This window comes from Colossoma macropomum, unplaced genomic scaffold (assembly GCF_904425465.1).
Source record: "Colossoma macropomum unplaced genomic scaffold, Colossoma_macropomum, whole genome shotgun sequence".
Lineage (NCBI taxonomy): Eukaryota > Metazoa > Chordata > Actinopteri > Characiformes > Serrasalmidae > Colossoma > Colossoma macropomum.
This window is the reverse complement of record NW_023494795.1, coordinates 31,029,657-31,053,900: the sequence shown is the minus strand read 5'-3', so window position 1 is coordinate 31,053,900 and position 24,244 is coordinate 31,029,657. Positions and strand designations below refer to the sequence as shown.

The following is a 24,244-nucleotide window of genomic DNA, read 5'->3' as shown; positions in this document are numbered from 1 at the left end:
TCTTCATTTTCTAATCTTTTCCTATCCATTAACATCATTTGGCTGTTTGTCCATCAGAAAGCGGCTTATGATTGAAAAGGCTGTTTTACACTCAGTAAAAAGTTCAGTTATATGAATGAAAGGTTCTACATGTAATGTCAACATGTTGCACTGCTTTTTTTCCTTTGTGGTTTATACAACCCCATTTCCAAAAAAGTTGGGACGCTGTGCGAAATGTAAATACAAAAAGAATGCAATGATGTGCAAATAATTTAAACCCTATATTTATTTGATCACAGCACAAAGATGTTTGTGTATCAAATGTTGAAACTGAGAAATGTTTTTGAAAAAGTAGGCACATTTTGAATTTGATGCCAGAAACACATTTAAAAAAACTGGGACAGGGACAACAAAAGACTGGTAAAGTTGTGTAATAAAGCAATAAGCCACAAGAGGCAGTAACACACATTGCTTTTATAAAATGGCAGCCGACATAAACTATGAAAAAATACACATTTTTTCCGGAAAATAATTTGTTTTTATTAATAATTATCAACATAAACAAGTATTCCGCCAAGAAATGCAGTTCCTTTAGATTATGGTATCATTGCCAAGCAACCATGAACTGTTGAATGAGGAGAAGAATTTTTGGTCGCCCATTGCTATAACTTGTCGTATAACAATGAACATATGATAACACAGCACTGTTTAATGCTTCACTTTATAAGTACTTTTTGGTCACCAAATTACCACCGAGTCGTATTTAGCAGCAGTCCAACAGTGCCCCTCTTCTCACACTGGGGCTAAATCTCAAATGTCTGCCTGCTGCCAACATAGTGCACTATGTAGGAATTTAAACACTGGTTTAATTTAAATTTACTGGCACAGATTATTCCATTAACAGCACAAGGATTTTTCCGTTCCGTGGCACAGTAATATATAATTCAGCTGTTGTGAGGTGTCATAGGTGTGCGTATATTGTGGATTTTACAATGGCTTCGAACGCAGCTCAGCCAATCAGATTTTAGCCCTGGAACTCTCTGTTTCATAATGCTTAAAAAACACACTTGGTGGAAAATCTCACAACTAATTAGGTTACTTGGCAACAGGTCAGTAACACGATTGGGTATAAAAAGAGGCGTCAACTACAAAGGCAAAGTGCAACAGGTCAAGAATAACATTTCTCACTCATGATACTGACTTGTTACCAATTTACCTAATTAGTTGTGAGATGTTCCACCAGGTGTCTTTGTTGCCCCCGGCCCAGCTTTTTTGAAACATGTTGCTGGCATCAAATTCAAAATGGGCATATATTTTTAGGTTTTAACCTTTGATATGTTGTCTTTGCACCATTTTCAATTAAATATACACTCTTTAAAAAGGGTTCTTTAGTAAAGAAAATGGTTCTATAGAGAACCATGAACACTGAAAGAACCCTCTGTATGATTAAATGGTTCTTTGCATGGCGAAATTGTTCTTCAGATTGATGGAGAATGTGTTGTAGGTGGTTTTTGAAAAGAGTTCTATATAGTACCAAAAAAGGGCTCCACTTTTGTTACAACCCAGAGATGTTTGCACATCATTGCATTCTGTTTTTATTCACATTTTGCACATCCCTGAGACTTTTTTGGAAATGGGATTGTAATATAAGCTGTTTTTAGGAGCAAATATTTTGCATCTCATATTCGTGTTTGGTCAATAATATATAATCAGGACTGAATTTTTGCAAACTCTACAGGAATTTCAAAAACTACAGCCATGAGTTATAGTCATATGTATGACTGGTTACATATTAATGACACTGATTTTTATTAAGATATTATAATGGTCACTAAAAAGCTGATTTACAGCACATTTAAATCTGCTAAAGAATTATTACAACACAGGAAAACTGACAATCCCAATGAATTTCAGGGTCAACACCAGAGGCCAGTAGTAAGCGGTCCCATTTACTCAGTTTCATCTGCATACTTAAAAAAGATGGTCCTTCAAGGGTTCAGTGGCTATTTAGAGCCATAGAACCATATTATGCCTAAATGGTTCTATATAGCACCAAAAAGCGTTCTTCTATTGTAACAAGCTTGACATCAAAAAACTAGCAGAACCGTTTTTTGGTGTTGTATAGAACCCTTTTGAAAAAGTTTCAATATAGAACCATCTACAGTACATTCTCCATCAATCTGAAGAAACATTTCACCATGCAAAGAACTGTTAAATCATGCAAAGGCTTCGAGTGTTCAAGGTTCTATATAGAACAATTTTCAGATATAATATACAACACGTTCACCATCAATCTGAAGAACAATTTCACCTTCCAAACAAACATACAAGCATACAAGTGGTTCTATACAGAATTCAGGGTTCTAAATAGAACCATTGCCTTTACTAATGAACTCTTAAAGTGTGTACTTAAAATGCTCATTTTATACATTCCTTGCGTTTTTTCTCCTGAGATCCTATTTAGCATGTGTGTAGGTTCAAGTAACAAAACACTTTTGATTCCATAAAAAAAGAAAAAAGGTTGTGAGTTTAAAGAACCCTTTAAGGGTTCATAACGTACAGGTTCTATTAATTTGAGAGTCTGTCCTGGTTTAAATATTAGATTAGATTTTAGTGAGAATGTATCTTCCCAAAAGAGAGAAGAATAGAGTCTAACAGGTTTGGTTCTTATGCTGATAGATGCTGGATGTGCTTAGAAGTTCTATTGGAGTTCTGTAAGTTAAAGGAGAATTTTTTGTATAATTCAGTCATTCAGATGTAAACAATGTCATTCAGAGTTGTTTTCGTGTGAAATGGTTGATTGTAGAGACTCCGATTTCTTTACAGTGGTGGTGATAAGAACCAGGGGTAAATGTTGTCTACAGTGCAAAAATTGGAATTTTACTTACTATCCATAATGGACAGTGAACCTATACGTCTTCTGAGGTTTTAGATAGAAGGAAGGTTTTAGAGGTGGACGTCTGGTTCCTGTCACCACCACTGGGAACAGTTCTGACTCTGTTTGTTTCTGTAGAACAGAGCATTTCACACCAACCACCCTGAATGACTCTGTTTACATCTCAACAAATTAATCATGCAAAAATTTTGAAAAATTGTATCACACATCAATGTATCACAGAAGCGACAAAACTTCTACTGGAGTGTGGGTGATGTCCAGTCAGGGGTGTCCAGTCTTATCAGCAAAGGTCTGGTGTGGCTACAGGTTTTCATTCCAATCAAGCAGAAACAAACATGATCCCACTTGTTTAATCAGTTAGAGCTTTAGCTTTGTTGGAATGTAAACCTTCAACCACACTGGCCATTTGTGGGAAAAAAAAACTGGACTGTAGGCTAATCTATACACTTCTGGTCAGCACCATCAATAATCCTGCACAGTATCTTCCAGTGAGTAAGCAGCAGGCCGAGGTTTCTCTGGCGGTTGTGACTTCAGGATGTCTGTTCACTGTCCTTGTTTTCACCCACAGAAAATGTTGTGCTCCACATGACTATTGAGCCGCGCTGAGACTGTGGTTTAGCACTAAGGCCTTCAGCTTTGTAAACATCTCCACAGCTCAGATACGGAGCCTTCCTGTCCGCTCATCCACTGGCACAGGGTTCAACACCAGAGCCGCTCTGATCTTTAACCTCCGGAGCCCAGCTACACCGGGAAGCTGGTGAAATGTGCGTGTTGGTGACATGCGCAAGAATACGAAGCAACACTCACGATACACTACGGGTGTAAATGCAGCTGAAGGTGGCGGTTCATCTGCATCAATTTTGGAATGTTAGAGTCGATTATAATGGATTATAATAATATTTAATAAAGTTTGCGCTCATTTTTTCAGCCAAAAACTAATTTCAGGCTTTTTTCAAAGATAAAATGCCAAGAAAAGGCTGATGTTTTTGTTGTTGTCTTTATTCCACTAGTGTACATAGCATAGAAGAAATGACCCCACTCAGGCCTTATAATGTCAGTTTTTGAACAGTAAATCTTTGAAGGCCTAAGTGGGGTCATTTCTTCTTGTAGTCACTTAAAGAGAAATTCCACCCATTTTTCTAAATTTCTGTATAATTCAGTGGTTGAGATGTAAACAAAGTCCTTCAGAGTGATTTGATGTCTCAGATTTCTTTACAGTCGTGGTGATAGGAACCAGTGGTCACCATGTCTACAATACAAATAGAGCTTTTTTATTTACTATCCAAAACCACCTTTGAAATACATGTCATCTGAGTTTTATATGGATGTGTTGATGGAAAATTGCATTTCTTTTGAGACTATTTCACATCCTCATATACGTACAGTAAATAGCCTAAAATACATTTCAGGCCAAAATTATATCACAAAACTATTGTGAAACAATGTCTCAGACATCAGGCAAAATTCTGTGAGAGAGCTTTTAGAGAAGGATGTCTGGTTCCCATCACCACCACTGTGAACAGATCTGACTCAGTAACACATCAAACTCAAAAAAGCACACAGATAAATTATATTGTTCCTAAATGTACTGTATTCATGTTGAATTAAATCATGCAGTCTTAATGTAGGGACAGATACACATGCCACAGGTTTGATGTAAAAATCACTTTTATTTATTAATATTTCAGACTGAACTAAAAGATTGCCCATATTCCTTTAAGAATAAAGACAAACCACGAACCTTATTTGCTTACATTAGGTTTTTTTTGTGCATTGTGTACATGATGAACTTTGATTTAATATATTTAAGCTTGACAAACTTATTATCGGATTTCTGTTTCTTATTCATTACATTGGATTGCTGTAGACACAATTGGTGCCCCTGCTAAAAAGGACTATAAAAAACCATTAGGATTAAAACCTAATAGTTCTGTTTTCTGATGGGACTTGGCTTAATCTTTTTCAATAGAGACCACTATTTTCCTGTAGAACACCTTTAGACCTCATTAGGAAACCATCAAATGCATTTAGAATCAGCCACTGGTCACCTGTTACACCTGTTGGATCCTTTACATTGTGGTACCAACCCATTCAAAAAGCCAAAACACATTACAAAAACCATCAGGAACCAACAGAAACACATAATGGTTTCTACAGGTTTTTTCAGCAGGGCCTCTTCTCATGGAACGAGAAAATGGGCTATAAAATGGAAAGTTAATGCATGTGGTTCCAAGAAAAGAGATATTTGCTTAAGATTCAGCCAACTGTCCCCAAAACAACAAATCAAATACATTAAATCAGGGGTGTTCAGACTTAACCTGGAGAGTTCAGATCCAACACACCTGGCTCTGATATTCAGACGCCTCTAAAGGCCTTAAGCACCTGGATCAGGTGTGTTAAATCAGGGTAGGAGCTAAACTCTGCAGGGTGGTAGATCTCCAGGACCAGGACTGGACTCCTCTGAGTGACTCAATAATCAAGGGGAAAGGCCTCAGAACTGTAGGGACCTACAATTAGTCTGTAATTGCTATCTTGATTTAATAATTTTTCCATTGTTTTGTTTCTTTGTGTCATTGCTGTGGACATACACGAGCACTGTGTGATTTTAGACTGAGAAGGAGAAGCACACAGTGAGCCTCGCTGTTTGTAAAAGGGGGAAGCCTTCTTTGGAAGATGATTTTAATCATGTGTGGTACATTCTGGTCAGTCCAGTAATGTGTTCTGGGACAGAATACTGACAGTGGTAACAGCAGAAGGACGTGCAGGCCGAAGTTCACCTGCACATCACGTAGAGTCATGATTGAACTTGTTTAGACTGAGTGGACTGGCACACACTGAACTTACAGTTGAAGTTACTTTCAATAAACAAGCACATTTTGTCAGCGTGTCTGAGGTGTGACAAAGTTGTGTTTATTACTGTTCACCAGAAAGACTGAAAGCGAGACTGAGTGAATGAGGGCAGCATGTTTAATAATGACATAATTATATAGTCATCATATGTTGTTATATTGTGATCTACATAATTTTAATATTATTGAAGGATATACAATCATTCTGTTTAATTATATCCCAATAATTGTTTTAAATCTTAGATCTGGTGTAAATATATTTCCTGCCATATCATATTTTCTATTTACTTTTCATACTTTTCATATCCAATATTTTTATATTATTAAACATACACAACTCAGAGCAAATCTTAACATCTCTTTCTCAGTAAATTTGAATTACTCAATCACAGACAAAAATGTTCACATATGCAATTTATTTGCTGAGCTTAACAAATTGGAAAAAATAAAACATAAACACAACTTGTGCCATAACTTTTGCATAGGTTTTATGTCTTAGTTTTTTTAATATGTTAACTTCAGCAAATAAACAGTAATTGTGTATTAAAATGTGCATAAGTGTGTTCTCTTATTTTGCACACATATATATATATATATATATATATATATATATATATATATATATATATATATGTGTGTGTGTGTGTGTGTGTGTGTGTGTGTAATACATACATATACACATACGTGTGTATTATTAAAAGTAAATATCATATATTATTAAAAGTATAAGATTTATCATGCAGGCATATGTATTGTTTTATATATTTTGCAAAACACCTGATAATACACTTATCCATAATAAACTGACCATTTAATCAATGTTATGCAGAATAAAGTTCCACATGCTGACAGTGGCAACATAAATGAATAATAGTCTCTAGGTTTTTACTACGAAATATAAAAGTGTTTTTTTATTAAAAAAAAAAAAATATATATATATATATAGGTTTCAGAAGAGAAGATTGTATCTTAAATCACCTTTTTTTTTACTTTAAAATTGCTATCACGTCTGCGTTTTGAAAGCTGAACGTCTGACGTCATCACGCACGGACATACCGCTGTCAAAACTTCCGTGAAGAAGCGCCTGAGCTTCAGGATCACAAACCTGAAAATACACCACATAACAACAGCTCGGTTCTCCTCAGAAGAGCTCAGGAAGGAGACGGAGGGTTATAGAAGCCGTATGTGATATTGATAGAGGTAGAGATTAGGTTTAGAGTCGCGGACGGCTGCTTTTTCGGGCTGAATTAGAACAGCTAGGCTAGGACAAGTTGCCTTTACCTCTCCGATGGCGTCCAGCTACAGCGCTAAGGAGGAGGACGGACACCGGGCCGGGGCTGCAGGCCCCGGGGGAAGCGCCAACAGGAGCAGAAAGCCCGACAACACAGCTTTTAAGCAGCAGCGTCTTCCGGCCTGGCAGCCCATCCTGACCGCGGGGACCGTGCTGCCCGCTTTCTTCATCATCGGCCTCATCTTCATCCCCATCGGCATTGGCCTGTTCGTCACCTCCAACAACATCAGGGAGTTCGAGGTAAATCAGGAACAAAGACAGCGGAAGCAGTAGCTACGGTCTGCCGACTAGAGCCACTAAGTTTCCGTGTGATTATTTTTGGCCACGAGTTGCTATATCAAGGCCACTAATTAATATATTGGAACCACAGATTAATATTTTGACACTACAAGTTACTCTAATGAGGCCACAAATTAACATAGTGAGGCCACAAATTACTATAATGAGGTAACAAATTACTACACTGAAGCTACAAATTACTCAAATGAGGTCACAAAAAATAATATAATGAGGCCACCAATTTAATATAATGAGGCCGCTAGTTAGTGTCATGGGGCCACTAGTTAATATATTGAGGCCACAAATTACTATAATGAGGCCACAAGTTAATATATTAAGGCCACGAGTTATGAGAAACCAAAGTCAGTAAATCTTTCATGATTAAATATCACTCTATGTCACTGCTTATTTGCAGAAAGCTGAGCAGGGCTGATCGCTTCATTGCGTCACCGACTGTCATGCCGCTGATTGTCACCGGCTCCCATTAAAAACAAACGCCTCCTGGCTGCACTGTTGCTTTCGTCACTCGTGGTGTGCAGACAGGGTAATTCAGAGGGTCCGGCAACATTTAGAGCATAAATGTCTGTGTGACAAAACGTATCGGCTTTGGTGAACTTCTGTTTACCCCTCGACGTGGCAGCAGTGATTTTACCCCCCTAGACCTGGACCAGGCCTAGACCTGGAGTTCCTAATACAGGCATGACGACAACCACAGAATGACACATGACCTCAGAGGTCTGTGGCCTATGAGTTTCTACAGTAGTACTGAGAAGTACTGTGTTGTCCCTGTGCTAATCCTTCCTCTTCTTACACCTATTACCTTCATGTTCCTCTAGCTGTTCTTCGCTGGGCTTTTTCCTGTTTTTCTGCTGTGACTCAGCTTGTTGGCTTAAAATGGAATTACATTGATCCCCTCTTTTTGTTGTTAACAGATCGATTACACTGGGACAGACGTGTGGAGTCCGTGCTACAATTGCTCTCAGAGCAACAGCTGGAACAGCACAACACCGTGCACGTGTACACTGAACTTCTCTCTTGATCAGCCCTTTGAGGTGAGCAGGCAGATTGGCCTAATCCCTGCCAGCTTTATTTCTATCGGCTATTCGGGACTGTGCTTTCGCGGACATCGCTTCTGTCTTCAGACATGTGTTATAAGAATAAGAAGTAAAGAAATAAAGTTCAGGAAAACTATTTGATTAATGTGTTCACATATTGATAGACATGGAATTAACAAATGCATTCCAAAGCTGAGCTGTAGCTACTTGGTGACTGCTATTTTCTGATTCGGGCTTATGCAAAAGTGTTGTGACCATGACTGGTACGAAGTGATGGGGTGCAAGTAGGACTGGGCGTTAGGGCCAAAAATGTTATCATGATAAAAAATGTAATATTGTTCGATATCGATACATATCGCGATAAATGTCAAATCATTATTTCTTCCAAGTTTGAAGGCTGATTTTTTGCTCCTGGGTGGTTAATTGCTGTTTTAAACTATCCTGTATGATCAGAACATGACAAACACTCACCAAACAGTGGAACATTTCACAGATCTGTCATGGGAGAGTGGGAGAAAGTGTCTGGTGAACTGTTTTTACCAGCTGGAAAAGCATGGCTGCCATTTTTGTAATATTCCTAATTTAAGAAAGAAAACAGATTGGTTTTAGCTGTCTGGTGACGAGTGCTAGGCTATCTGGTTACAAGTGCTAAACTGTTCAGTTTCTCAACAACATCAGCTTAGTATGAACAGCAAACATTAGCTGGCTCAGTACGTCAGTGATGGATCACACCGCCTTACAGCCATGAATCCTACCGCATCCATGTCAGAGCGTACATTTCTTATACTTCTATTGAGGAAAGTTAAATTGTGATATATCGTTATCATTTTATCACCCAGCCCTAGCTGCAAGGGTTTTAAATGCTCTGTAGGCAATAGTGACATTAAGCTAACATGCTGATGTGAAAAAAGTAGGGCAGTACATTTTTGACACACCCTCTATGGGAACAAACTTAAATGTGACTTTTTCTGCAAATTTGAGCACTCAATTTCTGTTTATTTGCTGAGGTTAAAGTTTTAAAAATATAAAATGTGCCATAACTTTTGCACAGGCAACATTTTATGTTTTATTTTTAATCCAAAATGTTGGATTCAGCAAATAACCAGTACTTGTGCATTAAAATGTACAGAAGTGTGTTCTCTGTAGAGGATGTATCAACTTATTTTCACTTAGATCAGGGGTGTCCGGTCGTATCCGCAGAGTTTTCTCTCTAACAAAGCAGGATGTCACCTGATGAAATGTTGTTTTAAAGGGCACATGAAGACAAAATGTACACCAATATTTTTTTCCTTTGTATTCTCAGGGCAATGTGTTTATGTACTATGGCCTGTCAAATTTCTACCAAAACCATCGTCGCTATGTTAAATCCAGAGATGACAGCCAGTTGAATGGAGACCTCTCATCACTGAAGGTACAGCCAAACATTTAGTGCTGCAGAATAAAGCATCATCGTGTAGAACTACAACTTAGTATGAATGTGTTTCTTTGAATTAGCTTGATTTTTGGACTTGTTTCAATCACAGGACCCCAGTAAAGAATGTGAGCCGTATCGCACAAATGAAAACAAGCCCATTGCCCCATGTGGAGCAATTGCTAACAGCATGTTTAATGGTAAGACAAAGGGAGACCTCAATACAATAAAGGATTCTACAAAACCTTTATGAATTTCCAGGGTGTTTAATCAGTTTCTAAAAAAGTTTCTTCCTAATCCCCGTAGACACATTGGAATTGTTTTACATCGATCCCAATGAAACCCGAACCCAGATTCCACTGATGAAGAAGGGTATTGCATGGTGGACGGATAAGCATGTGAAATTCAGGAACCCTGGTGGCAGCAACGCGAACCTGACAGCTGTTTTCCAAGGTAAAATTTGAATGTATTGCAGATGTGCTAGGCAGGCAGTTATAGAGTATGGACAGCAGTATTAGATAAAAATTTTAATTTCACTCCTGCTGTGATCAGAAATTTTGAATGGAAACTTACAGTTGTATGCACAAGTTTGAGCACCCCTGGGCAAATGATCTTGAAATTGAAAGCGGAAATTTGTTAACACATCCTCTACACAGAACTCACATCTACACAGTTACATTTTTACTATTTTACGTAAATGTGGCCTGTGTGAAAGTTATGGCTTATGTTGTTATATAATTTTTTTTTCCCCAATGTCAAACTTGGACAATAAATAAAAATCTTGCACAAAATTTGCAGAAAAGTGCCTAATTTAAGTGTGTTCAGTGTGGAGGATGTGTTGTTGATTTTCTAAGTGAAAATAAGACATGTCCACCAGGGGTGTTCAAACGTATGTGGACGTGCTGCTGCATTTATGCCGGGCAACGTACGATTCAATCCTGTTACAGAGCTAGGTGAATGTTAGGAGTCTTGTCCAAGGACTCTTATTGCTATGGAGTCTGGTGCATGGGGGGCAGCAGACTGTTACTTTTAAATAAAAAGAGATATCAAAACTCAATTTGTGTTTGTACATTTTTTGAGAATGTTCACAGCTCATGGTAAAGGTTGCAGTGCCTTCCTTTAATACTTTAATACTTTAATTGAGTGTCTGTCACACCGCTTGAAAAATCTTGGGGAAATTAAAGACATGATTGTCCAAAAAAAAGCAAGTTTCTTGAAATTAATGAATACTTTTTTCTTAATACAATAAAGATATTGTAAATAGTAATAAAAGGTTGAGTAATTATTGTGGTATTAGGTTTTTATATTGGCACATGCCTAGTAACAAGTGTGTGTGCACACAAAATCTGTGTTACAAGTCAAGTTATAGATTTAGGCAACTGATTATGGATTTGCAACTCATAACAATTCATATTCATAACAAATTTATTGTAGCATTCATGTGTAACTGCTTTTGATAGAACATTAATTAAAACTGGTTTGCGCTTTTGCACTTTTGCCTCTCTGAAGCAAATATTTCCTTTTTCAGGCACCACAAAGCCAGTCAACTGGCGCAAGCCAGTCTATGAGCTGGACACTGACCCAGAGAACAACGGCTTCATCAATGAAGACTTCATTGTTTGGATGCGCACAGCTGCCCTGCCCACTTTCAGGAAACTCTACCGCATTATCCAGAAGAAGAACAACATGACGCCCACGCTACCCAGGGGCAACTACACGCTGGAAGTCACGTACAGTATCCTTTCAGCATACCATTCAGACTGAAAGCTATGCTGCTCCGTTGGGGGTGTGGTAATTAGTGAAGAATGTGACCCTTGTGGTGCACAAACCTATACAGGGTTGTTCCGTGTTTGTGGGCTATGCAGTTATAGATTTGTTACTAAGACTGAAACCCTTTCAAGCCTGTATTTTTTGTGCTTTTCCTGGTTTTTATTAGTGTGAGAGGTTTTTTAGCATTCTTCTCACAGGCAGCTGAGAGGATTTAGTGAGCTGAGTTTTCAACCAATCGGTCACTTTATGAATCCCAGAGGGGAAAGTCGTCTATTACAGCAGCACAAAGTACAGTAAAGAGCAACACAAAAGCAAAAGTATTGCCATGTGCATGTACAGATGCATGAATAGAAGAACATATAGAATAAAACGGATACTAAAACAACCATAAAATATGATATGCAGTATGAAAATAAGTACGTAAAATCGCATAAATATAATGCAGGTGACAACACAGTGGTCATGTCACGTCCAGTGAACTGAGTGACTAAACACTGTAAACGATAACATATGTTGATAGTTGTATATGCATGGATGTATAAACAACATTACAAAGCAATAATTTGTAATGAAAAAAAACTGTTTATAAGTAGTTTTGTAAAATAAAATGCAAAATATGTCAAACAATAAAGGTAAATATAAAATGTAAATTAGAAATTATAAAGTAGTTTATACTTTTTTTTTGTCATTATGTTATACCAGAATGGAGAACGTGTACAAAGATTACTATTTATTTTTTAAAACTGTTATATATTTAATATGTACTGTTGAATGAAAAATCTTTAACTTGTCTTTAGGTTTCGCCTTGAAAGAAGAGAGGCTTGGGCATTTTGAATAATAATTTAAATGTGTTTTGTGCTTAAAGGAATACTCCAGCATTTTTTGAACAGCTATTAGAACAAAACCTTGTATCTTCATTTTTGTTTTTTTTTTTTTTTTTTTACATAATTTGAAATCTGGTTGTTTTTTACATTGTGTGTAAATTTTATGTTGAATGAACCAACAGAAATGCTCCAAAATTACTTATTTTTACTTTTGTTAGAAGAGTTAGTAGAAAAAGCTTTTTTTCCCTTCTCCTGTAAAATGAAAATTTGGGAGATACAAGGTTTTGTTGTGACATCAACAATAAGTATCTTCATGATAGAAGCCAGTGAGCACTCGCTTCAGCGCCTTTAATTTCATTGCCGGTTTGGATGCTGCTGTTTTTCCCTAACCCGTTCATCTCAGATTATCCCGTGCGCAGCTTTGAGGGCCGTAAGCGTATGATCCTGAGCACCATCTCGTGGATGGGAGGAAAGAACCCTTTCCTGGGCATCGCTTACATGACCGTGGGCTCCATCTGCTTTGTCCTGGGAGTGGTGCTGCTCTTCATCCACCACAAATACGGAAACCGCAACAACAGCTCCGACATTCCAAACTAACTTGTCTCTGCCCTCTGCATCCCTCCACATGCATGGTGAAGGCCAACCGCTTAGAGTCCGAGCATGTCTCAGTGTGTTGTATGTGTATTTGAATAGTGTGCTTGTAGTCGCAGAGATGCCTGGCAGCACTTCGGAGGGTAATGCACAGGCTCTGTTTGAATGAGACGGCGAAACCACATATCTGATTCTATATTTATTTTTGAAGGTTATACAGAAGTTCTGATGTAAGTTAAGATGTATGTTTTACTCTGTGATCTCTCTGTGGCTCTGGGGCTCATATCTGATGGCTATGCTTCAACTGAAATGTATATATTTGAATACAGGCAAGCGTAGCGTTACACTTTTACTTGAGAATTGCTTTTAAACCGGATGAATGTATATGAGCTTTAATTATCTAAGTCCAATTCTTGCCTAAATCTCGCTGCCTAAAGAAAGTAACATATAATACAATATACAATGTTGAGAATAGTTCTACAAGGTGTGTGACTACTAGTTACCTTCACTTACAACGATTTTTCTCTTTTTTTAAACCTAAAGCTGGTCCAACAATTAATTTCCAATGCTAATTCACCACTGGTTTTGCAGTTTAGTCCAGGAAATCACCCCGCAAAGGTTTCAGTAATTTTAAGGGATTTGTTCATGTTAGGTCTCCAAACAGTTCAAAAAAATCCATGTTGCTCACAGATTCAGGGGCATTTCACAAAGCAGGATTACTCAAGTTACCCAGATAACTTAAACCAAAGCTCAAGTCTGTCCTGTAGAAGAAAATGAGTATTCCTGTCAGACAGTCCTCACTTTTGGCTCTGTTTATCCAGCTAAACAGAGAAATCGTTTGTGAAAAATCTCACAGGTCTGTTTGAGCATTGATTTCACTCAGATGTTCAGATCTGTAGTTCGCATTATTCAAATGTACATGGCTTTTAGTTTTGTTTCTTTCTTTTGTTTCTTTCTTTTTAATACGGTTTTGGGAGATTTGTTGTGGTTTTAGGTTTTTATCTGTGTCAGAGGTCATCCTGTCCATACTGTGTCCAACTGTTGCAGTCGTGTGCAGAAGTTTGGGAGCCCCGGTCAATTTAAATATTTTGTTCATTTTTAAAAAAAAAAGTAAACACCTCCTCTACTGAGAACACACTTCTGCACATTTCAATGTAGTTTATTTGCTGAATTAGACATATCAGGAAATAAATAAGATGCAAAATGTGGCCTGTGCAAAAGTTACTATTATTTTTGTTTCCCAGCATAAAATAAATTCAGCAAATAAATTGAAATAAACTTGTGCGCTAAAATTTGCTTATAGATGCCATATTTAAATGTCCTCCCTACGGAGCCCTGCTGGCGACATCGCGTAAAAATAAAAATAATGCGTGGCCACGCCATATTAATGTGTGGGAACAAGATCCCAGTGTGTGTCCATGACTTAGTAAAGTGTAGGAATGAGGCTCTAATGCATGGCTATGCTGGATTAATGTGTGGGAACAAGATCCTAATTCGTGGCCACGACTTAGTAAGGCATGGGAACGAGACAGTTAAGTTGAGACCATGCCTTAAGCTGCAGTCAATTTGGAAAAAGATAATTAAGTTGTATCATTTTTATTTATATGGGATGTCCCCAGCAGGCCTCTGTAGCTCTCTGTAGAGGATGTGTTAACAATGTCACAAACATGTCATTTGACCAGCGGTGTTCAAACTTTTGCATACGACTGTATTTGCACTTTAGATTTGCCATTGCTTTTATAAGTCATTTATTTTGTTCTCTTTAACGAAGATGTTTGTCTTTTGTTTCTGAAGAAATAAAGGTTAATATTAGACCCAAACCAGCTCTTGTTGTTTTTGCTTTCTATAAGAGTTCGGGTTGATGTATTCATCTTTAATATCTGGAGAAAGAAATAAAATTGGACCCAACCTGCTGCTTCTGGATTGCTATATAAATGTCCAGCAAGTGAATTCATCTAGTCAGTAATACCTAGTATTTAATATCTGATTTTGAGATTGTTGTAAGAATGTTATGAGAAAAGAAAGAGATATTATCTGTCAATATAGTGAGATAATTACAGAGTAACGAGATCACTTGTTCCAGGAAGTAGTAAGTAACATCTTGCTGTAACATTTTGAGAAACTTAGTTAGCCTTTTGTGATGAGGATAACGGGTCCAACGCTGGAGCGATCTGTACTAACAATGCTAACATTCTGTACTGTGCTGAGCCAGTGCAGTGCTCTGTTCTGACTGGACAAATTTAACTTAAAGAGTGTTGCTTTCCTCCCTCTTTTTGTGTTTCTCGGCTGCACTTAGATACCTCTATTAGATTTTCTCTCTCAACACCTAAAAAAATCACACTGAACAACCTCCTCTCCATAATGTTGATTGTTAATTGCCTTGTTCAGACCATCTCTCTTTGCGCAGTTGTGACATCATGCAATATAACCAAAAGTGATAGATTTTTTATGGTGTATATATTTCAGAATAGGATATTTAACATCAACATGTTCTGTATATCTAATTTACATTCTCATGGGGACCTTAGGTGGCTGCCTACCTTCACCTAGTGCAAAGACCGCTCTTGTGGCCAGTGGAATGGAAATCAACTCAGATATTATTAATTAATATAATAAAATCATATAATTTTTACCCTGTAACTCTGTTATCAGATGAACTAGGACACTGATGTCTCTATGTGTTGAGACTCTGTGTTGAACTGCTAGTGAGCAATGAGAGGGGAGAGGGGAGGGGTGAGAAGCCCCTGCTGTGGAAACAATTCACACCTCTCCACAAATTCATTTTTTTATTGCAAAAGATGATAATGTATGCATTCTGAACCTATTGTTGTTTTTGACCTCAATGTCTTGATTGTACCATCAACACTTAAATGTTCAAATATTTTTAAACAACAACAACAACAATAATAATAATAATAATGATGATAAAAAGAAGAAGAATACATTTATTATTAGTACTATTGCTAATAAATAATTGAATGAATTAATAAATATTTCTTTGTTCTGTCAATTATATTTTGACAGGATAATTCAGGTTTATTATGAAATATCCTCCTTTGTTATTACAGTTATTTACTCATATGAGCACCCCATGCAATGTTTAAATTATAATTTGTAATTCATTACAAATTCTAATTTATAATGGTTATTAAATAAATAAACACATTGTATATAATTTGTTAATAAATAATAAATAAATTATGTAGTTCTGAAACTGATGACAATATCACTAATGAAATTTAGGTTAAAAGTTTCTCATTTAATGTGAGTAAACGGTTTTAACATTTACACTGTCCAGAAGATGCATAAATGTTTAACTTTTAAACCGCTCATTTAATGTAAGGGACTTTTATGGCAGAATGACCTTACTGCTATAACAGACTGTGCTCAAATGCTCCCTACATAGTGCACTACGTAGGTCTTAAAAGAATTCCTCCTGCACTCAAACAATGCTTATTAACTACGACAAAAAGCCATTTCGTATTCAGCCTCGTGCGCACAGCTCCGTACAGGGCATACAGCGCACTGTTTTTGGTGCAGAAGCCAAGATTTCACAAGTTCAATAGTGCACTATGTAGGGAATAGGAAGCCATTTGAGACGGAGCCTGTGTACGTGCGTTGTAATAAATCTGCAGTTCCTCTCCAGACCTGTGGGGGCAGCAGCTCACTACTAAAGCCCAAAAGAGACTGAGTTTCACTTCAGTGTCCTTGGCTTGTGAGACTCAGCAGGAGGAGAATGAAGGGGCATCTGATGGTGAGATATTTTAACTTTGAACTCGTACAGTTTGTTTTATTAGGACATTTAGCGCTGTTTAATATCTGCTCGCAGCGCAGACTCTGTTTTCTGAGCGTGTTTTCAGGGCGGGTGGCGCTGCTTTGCTAGTTTGCCTTTGCCAGGCCGGAAAGGACGAATGAGACTGAAGTTGGCTTGAATTTCCCGTTCTACCTTAAATGGATGCACCATTTAAGGTGGAACGGGAAATACGGGAAATTCGGAAAAGAAGCCAACTTAAGCCGTGTAAAGAACGAGCTGTTCGAGCTGTTAGCAGCAAACAAAATGAGGAACTGGAGGATTGATTTACACAATATGGCCAAAAGTATGTGGACACCTGACCATGTCACCTTTATGAGCTTGCTGGACATCCCGTTTAAAACCAGGGGCATTAATATGGAGTTGGCCCCCCTTCGTCTGCTGTGAAGGCTTTCCACAAGATTTTGGAGTGTGTCTGAGGAAATTTGTTCTTATTCAGTCGAAAGAGCACTTACGAGATCAGACACTGATGTTGGTTAAGAAGGCCTGACATTTTAATTAATCCTAAAGGTGCTCAGTGGGGTTGAGGTCAGGGCTCTGTACAGGCCACTGGAGTTCCTCCACACCAGATTCATCAAACCATATCTTTATTTAGCTCGCTTTGTGCACAGGGATGTAGTCATCCTGGAAGGAAGAAAGGCTTTCTCTGCTGCCACAAAGTTAGAAGCATATAATTTGTATGAAACATCTCTGTGTGCTGTAGCATTAGCATTACCATTCACTGAAACTAAGGGACCCAAACTGTAAAAAAACAGCCCCAGACCATTATCCCTCCTCCACCAAACTTTACTGTTTGCGCTATGCATTCAGGTAGGTATTGTTCTCCTGGCATCCACCAAACTCAGATTTGTCCATCATCAGACAGTCAGTTAGTGAAGCGTAATTCATCACTTCAGATAAAACTATTCCACTGCTCCAGAGTCCAGTGGCAGCAGGCTTTACACCACGCCAGTCCACACTTGGCATTGCGCATAGTGATCTTAGGCTTGTGTGCTGCTGATCGGCCGTGGAAACCCATTTCATGACTCTCCCATCACACTGTTCTTGTGCTGATGTTGCTTCCAGAGGCAGTTGGAAACTCTGTGATAAAACAGACGATAGGCGATTTTTACGCAGTACACAGCTCTCGCTCTGTAAGTTTGTGTGGTCTACCGCTTTATGACTAAGCTGTTGTTGCTCCTAGATGCTTCATTTTCACAATAATGGCACTTACACTTGACTGGGCAGATCTAGAAGGACAGAAATTTCACAAACTAGCTTGTGGCAATGGTGGCATCCTGTGACTGTTCCACATTTAAAGTCACAAAGCTCTCCAGTTCATCTGCCACTGTTTGTCTATGGAGATTACATCGCCATGTGCTTGATTTTAAACATAAAGTATGAAAAATAATCCCAAAAATGTGTAGTTAGAGGTTTATGCAAGCTATAACTATACACAATTTCATCACATTTTCTTTATCACAGTAAGTTGTGTTGTAAGTTAGTTGCTTAGTTGTTGGTCAGGAATAAGTTAATAAGAAAAAAACGGTCATGTGGCCTGTTGGCTATACAGACACTGTCTGTATCTGCACACAGATACTGAGTAATGCTGTAAGGTTCATGTGGACATGGATAGAGTTGGGTAGTGACTAGTTGTATTGATTTGCTTACATGTACTCAAGTTCAGTTTTGCTGGTTTTGTTCTTTTCTCACTATTTTCAAATGCTGATGTTTTTAGTTCTGCTTAAGTGTCTTAGTAAGGAAAGTAATCAACCTTTTGCTTTTTGCTCAGTTCCCTTTTTTTAGATATTAATGTTTAGTTTAGTTTCTAAATCTCTGTTTTTCATGTAGTTCAATTCTGTTTTGTTGGTTCAGCTGCTGGACTGCTTTACTTACTTTTGAGCTTGAGCATTTTATTTTACACTAAAAGGATCCAGAAGAGAAGAACAGAGTTTAGAACTCTTCAGTTCATATACTGATAGAGGCAGGATGGACTCAGAAGATCCACTGCAGGTCTACAGGTTTCTCAGAATTGGAGGATTTTGTTATACTTTATTTTGCAACATTAACTTAATATGTTTTTGTAAATAATTGCTTGAGCCTCATTATTTGAGTTCTTCCACTTTAGAATGAGCTTTTGAACTGTATGTTGGCAGGTGTTGCAGCAGCTGGCGCGGCGGACCCTCACCACCACCGCACGTAGGCAAGTGGAGAACAAAGTGCCGCAGAAACAGAAATTGTTCCAGGTATGTTAACTGTGTTATTCCCACCTATAAAATTAATATATGAATAAAATGCATACAAATGTAAACAGGTATTTGTGAATTAACGTTTTTGTTTTCGTTTACAGCACTAACTATGACTAAATACTGATAACAAATAATATTGGCTTGTATATGTAAATATGTTAATTTATATATATATATATATATATATATATATGTATGTGTGTGTGTATGATTGAGAGAGTTTTTATATTTACCTATTATGTACTATATATATATATATATATATATATATATATATATATAAATTTGATAAATAAAATGTCCAATTCAACACGCTTTTATGAAATGATGCATTTTTTTAGATGCATTTTTTAGTTAAACCTTTGTATTTTTATTAGTTCTCTTCAAGAAATGTTATTTTCTTTGTTTTTGTTTTGTTTTTTGTTTTTTTTGTTTTTTTTTAAACAAGTTACCTATTTTATTCCAGCAATGATGGCATTTTGAGATTCACCAGTTCAGTCTTTATTGCTGCGAGATGTTTAAAAAGAAGGTGACACATGGGTTCTTCACTGACTATCAAAATTTAGTTTTGGTAATATTTTTTTCTTATACTGATAAAACTACGGGACATCAGTATCGGCTGATTATTATAGGCCAACTGATATATCGGTTGGGCTCTGGTTCCGTATGAATGTAAATATCCTATGCTGTCAATTTGTCTGCTTTTTCTTTCTTTTTTTTTCTGTGAACAGTTTTTAATCCAGATGTCACTAGTACAGCGTGCATCCTTTCAACTTAACAAGACTGAAATTACATTGTACACTTTCCAAAACAAAGCTTTAAGGCACAGTCACACTAGACATTTGCAGTCTGCATCGCCTTGTGAAATGAGCCGATACCGGACTGGAAGATTGGCAAAAAATGTCCTGTTGGTGCAGTTAGCAAGCTAGTTAACTCACCTACCACAAAAAACACAAAGGTTACCACAGTAAAAACACAAAAGTCAACATAATTAAATCAGATAACTGTCTGCTTGCCACAATATAGTGCTGTGCACTGATCTGTAGTAAAAAGGTTTGGATAACTGGTGCCGTCGACGGCAGTGGAGTGAATTGTGTGCAGCTGCAGTTAGCCAAGGAGCAAGCTGGCTAACATAAATTGAACAGTAAAACCACAAAAGTAAAGATGATAATATAGTCTTCTGACTGTGTACATGTCATGCAGTGTCTCTTTTAGAGATGAAACGATATTAAAATTTCATATCACGATTATCATGACCAGAATTATCACGATTATCGATATTATCGCGATATTGTTCAAAAGCGTTGAAAAGTAAAATAAATAAATACTGATACACAAACTGAAATTCGTTTCACCATTACTATTATTATTATTATTACTGTTGTAAATTATTATTATTACTGCTGTTGTTATTATTATTATTATTATTATTATTATTATTAATTATAATAATAATAATAATTACAATAATTAGGGATTTCCCTGCATAGAGAATTAAATCTCCACCAACTCTGAGGTGGGTCTTAATGGAAAATTATTACTTCTAAGAAGTGCTGCACTCGGGGGATTTCTGTCCGAACTGCAACTGCAGCATTATTGTGCCGTTGTGGCGCTGAACCCCTAATCGACACAGCGCACCAGGAAAAACAGCCAAAATCACAGAGGAATTGCGTGACCGCGCTGTGAGCTGCAGACAGTGTAGAACTCACACAGTGTCTCCACCTGTGGAGCTGCTTCTCTAAAAGCATTTTAAAACTAAAACATAACTTAAAATTAACATGCATCTGAGCTGCAGCAGAAACACTCCTAAAGTTTAATCTCTGAAACTCTGCTTTTCCCAAAAGCGGCACACAGCGTTTACTCGCGCGAGGTCCCGTCTCAAAGCACACTATCTTAGTGCACTTCGTAGATCATGAAATTGCAAATCCTTCACCCAAAGAGTGCGTGAAACGTTCGACTAAGTCATCTATAATCAACATTAACAACAGGTTACAAATTCCCTATTTAAAACTCAACTGCTTGTTAATGATGATCGTGTTTGTTCGAAAAGTAGCGCCCTCTGTAGGGGACACAGTGATTTGAGACAGTTATTCTCTTCTCAGAAAGTAAACACTGCAAGCGAGAAAGGGGAGCTGTGCAGATTGAACCTCTGCAGCGTCTCGTTCCAGAGCTTGTGTGACTGTTAACTCGGAGCTCATTTTGGAGACTCTGCTCCACAGAAATATGTGTTAAAAGCTTTCGTTTCGATTCACAGTTGATTCACCGATTGTTTTGACGCTAAAAGCTTCATTTTATATTATTAACGAACCATAAGCAAAACGTTAAACCACACAAACCGTGACATTTCTTCTATTTCAAAGTCCCCACAGACTTCTCAGTTAAAGTTAACTTTGCATTCTCTAAAAAGTAGCGGGTGGTGGTCGCGAAGATGACTCGTAAGGTTTGATGTGTTGCCCCCTTTCGCCGCTATTTTCTTTCGGCCTGTTCTGCAGACAGGGTGGTCATCTGCAGACAGGGTGGTCATCTTCAATTAACTTTCCTTCTGCATCCTTATAAAACCCAAAACATGACCAAACGTCAGACTTGGTCTTCTTAGAAGGCTGAAATATCTCCGAATCTGTCACTACATTCCGCCATGTTCTCTCTTCTCTCCCTCTCACCCCCCCCCTTCCCCTCTACACACACACACACACACACACACACACACACACACACACACACACACAGAGCTGTGCCTGAGAGATGATTCTGCCTTTGTTTGACTCTGTAAAGCGAGTTTTTCACGATACTTTAAAGTTCAAACGGTACTACTAACCGTCATTAATTTTACCACGGTTTACCGTGAAACCGGTTACCGTTTCATCTCTAGTCTCTTTCATGTGCTTGTTTATACACAGCGGGGAAGAAATGATAGAAGATTTATGCGCAATACTGATTAAAATAGCATTTCCTTCATTTTGGGGGTTCAGTGCTATAAAGGACCTACAGAGGTCAGTACAGTGGAGGCAGTAGCACTATATAATGCAAATTTGTGTCTCAAAGCTCACCAGATTTTAACTTCACATAAAATGTTTTCATGCCAGAAGTTTGCAATGTGAAATTCCTCATCATAGCAAATTTCATTGAAATTAATGTAATTTTGCACATGAAAATTCACTGATAAGCGCAGGTGGGACTGGGCCTTTTAGAGAGCTTAATTTGGTCGCAAAGTTTACCAGCTAATTGAGCATTAACAACTATAAAACTGACCAAAGCCTGGTTAGCAGAAAGTGTAACATTCAATAAGTGTGACACATTCACTCAAGATTGCTAAATGCATGTTCTCAAATCATACAGCTGATCAGTAATTTAGGCCTCAGTGTTCATTAGAAGACCATGTGTGTGTGTTTGTTCACTTCATACTCAGGTCAATTACACTTGAAATGAGTCCGACACGTAGCAGGACAGATAAGTATTTTTTTGCCTGAGCAAGGCACTAATACACTAACTTGCGCATGATGTGTTGATTTGTGTGAGTCTAATAGCTCCGTTTTTAATCCAGTAGTAGCATCACCTGGCTTTGGACACAGCATAATGATCTACTTCACGCTTCTAGTTGATACACAAGTAGGCTACGTATCATCCTTGCTATTTTATTAGCCATTGACAAGAATCCTGTTAATGCTAACGGTGATGGTGTGCAGAAAAAAAGCACATCTTGATTTGTTTTGTGGATCATCAGTTGAAATCTGGTTTTGTTTGCTCTATAGGCGGATAATGGCATGCCGGTTCACTTGAAGGGTGGAGCTGGCGATGCCGTCCTGTATCGTGCCACCATGGGCCTCACCATCTTGGGTAGGTGAAAAATAACAACTTATCCATGTTTCTTTGGAGTGTTTTGTGGCAGAAAATTAAAAGATCTGCAGGCAAAATGTTAAGAATGATTGGAGGAGCCAAAAAGCGCAAGTGACCTGGAACTTTTTTCGTTTCAGTTCCCATGTTAACAGGTTAGAATAGGGGTGCCCACCCTAGTCCTCATGGTCTACCACCCTGCAGAGTTAGCTCCAATCTTAAACATACCTAACCCGGATAATAGGCCTTTAGGAGCCAAATATACTGTATGTCCAAAACCTGTAGACACCTGCACATCCAGTGTTGCTTCTGAAGTGAAGAAAGTTTGTCCCCCTTTACTGCAGTAACAGCCTCTACTCTTCTGGAAAGGCTTTACACTAGATTTTGGACCATTAGTGAGGTCAGGATCAGTTCTTGATCATTCCAGCTCATCCCAAATATACTGGATAGAGCTCCATCACTCCAGAGAACTGCTCCACAGCCCAATGCAGGGGGGCTTTATACACCTTTAGCCAGCCCTTGGCATTGGGCATGGCAACCTAAGGCTCATGCGCAGCTGCTCCAGAGCATCCCAGCTTTTCTATGGCGATTATACGAGCTTTTGAGTGTAATTAAATTCCTGTGTCAGCAGTAGTTGACCTTAAAGCAGCTGAATTTGCTAATTAGAAGAGGTGTCTAGACTGTGTAAAATGAAACTGATGACAGTAAACTCTCCAGCATGGTAGATCATCAGGACCAGGTTTGGGAACCTCTGGGTTTGAGCATTCATAGTGTGTCCCAGAAGTGGCGCTGCATCTGCAGTTTGTGTTGATCCCACTTTTCCCCACAGTACAGTAAAATTATCTGTGAGAACCGATGACAGTTAAACAGAAACACCCCAGTGGTGACTCATTATCAAGCCCTAGAGTTAAAGATGAGTTCAGTCATGTGTGTTCGACTAGAAAAACACCAAATTATGTGTTCCTGTATGAATACAGTTTGACCCCAGTTCTCTGCACAGCTAATTTAAGTCTGATTCTTCTGTAACTTCTTTGTTTCTCTCGTAGGAACCTTATTCGTACTGTATGAACTGGGCAAGGCATCACTTCCACAGAAGAAAGAATGATTCTAACTCCTGGATTTATTTCTGCCCTAATGTCCATGTATAAGTTGTAAGGAGTATAAGGATGTATTCTCATGGAGTATATTTATTCTTTTCATTATGGGACCAATCTACATGTGTGTAGCGGTGGACAATAAAATCTGTCTCCCATAACCTTTTGCCTTCTGAGTGTCGTTCAGGGTAATCGGTGAGAAATCCTTTTGTGTGTCTCGACACTTACAAAAAATATTATTTTCTTTTCTCCACTTCCCAACCAGCATTTCTCCTTGTATGCAAACTCAGATTCTCTCATATCATTTGTTAAGCTAAAATGCCACCTCTATCAGT

General features: G+C 38.0%; 3 protein-coding genes across 3 annotated transcripts in view; all 3 read left to right on the top strand.

The window, feature by feature from the left end:
• LOC118815809 (filamin-A-interacting protein 1) overlaps positions 1–3,895 on the top strand; it is a 58,281-nt gene extending 54,386 nt beyond the window's left edge. The window contains exon 7 of the mRNA XM_036582178.1: positions 3,444–3,895. Within this exon, the coding sequence (XP_036438071.1) occupies positions 3,444–3,481 (38 nt within the window). The 3' untranslated portion in view covers positions 3,482–3,895. The remainder of the gene's footprint in view (positions 1–3,443) is intronic.
• Positions 3,896–6,760: 2,865 nt separating this feature from the next.
• Positions 6,761–14,765, top strand: LOC118815807 (cell cycle control protein 50A-like). The gene is made up of 7 exons (XM_036582174.1): positions 6,761–7,255; positions 8,227–8,346; positions 9,653–9,760; positions 9,873–9,960; positions 10,067–10,213; positions 11,289–11,495; positions 12,758–14,765. The coding sequence occupies exons 1-7, from the start codon at positions 7,013–7,015 to the stop codon at positions 12,949–12,951; spliced, it is 1,107 nt and encodes a 368-aa protein (XP_036438067.1). The 5' UTR covers positions 6,761–7,012; the 3' UTR covers positions 12,952–14,765.
• Positions 14,766–16,602: 1,837 nt separating this feature from the next.
• LOC118815808 (cytochrome c oxidase subunit 7A2, mitochondrial) lies at positions 16,603–24,070 on the top strand. Its single transcript, XM_036582176.1, has 4 exons — positions 16,603–16,699; positions 18,892–18,981; positions 22,734–22,818; positions 23,862–24,070. The coding sequence occupies exons 1-4, from the start codon at positions 16,682–16,684 to the stop codon at positions 23,918–23,920; spliced, it is 252 nt and encodes an 83-aa protein (XP_036438069.1). The 5' UTR covers positions 16,603–16,681; the 3' UTR covers positions 23,921–24,070.
• Positions 24,071–24,244: the final 174 nt, after the last annotated feature.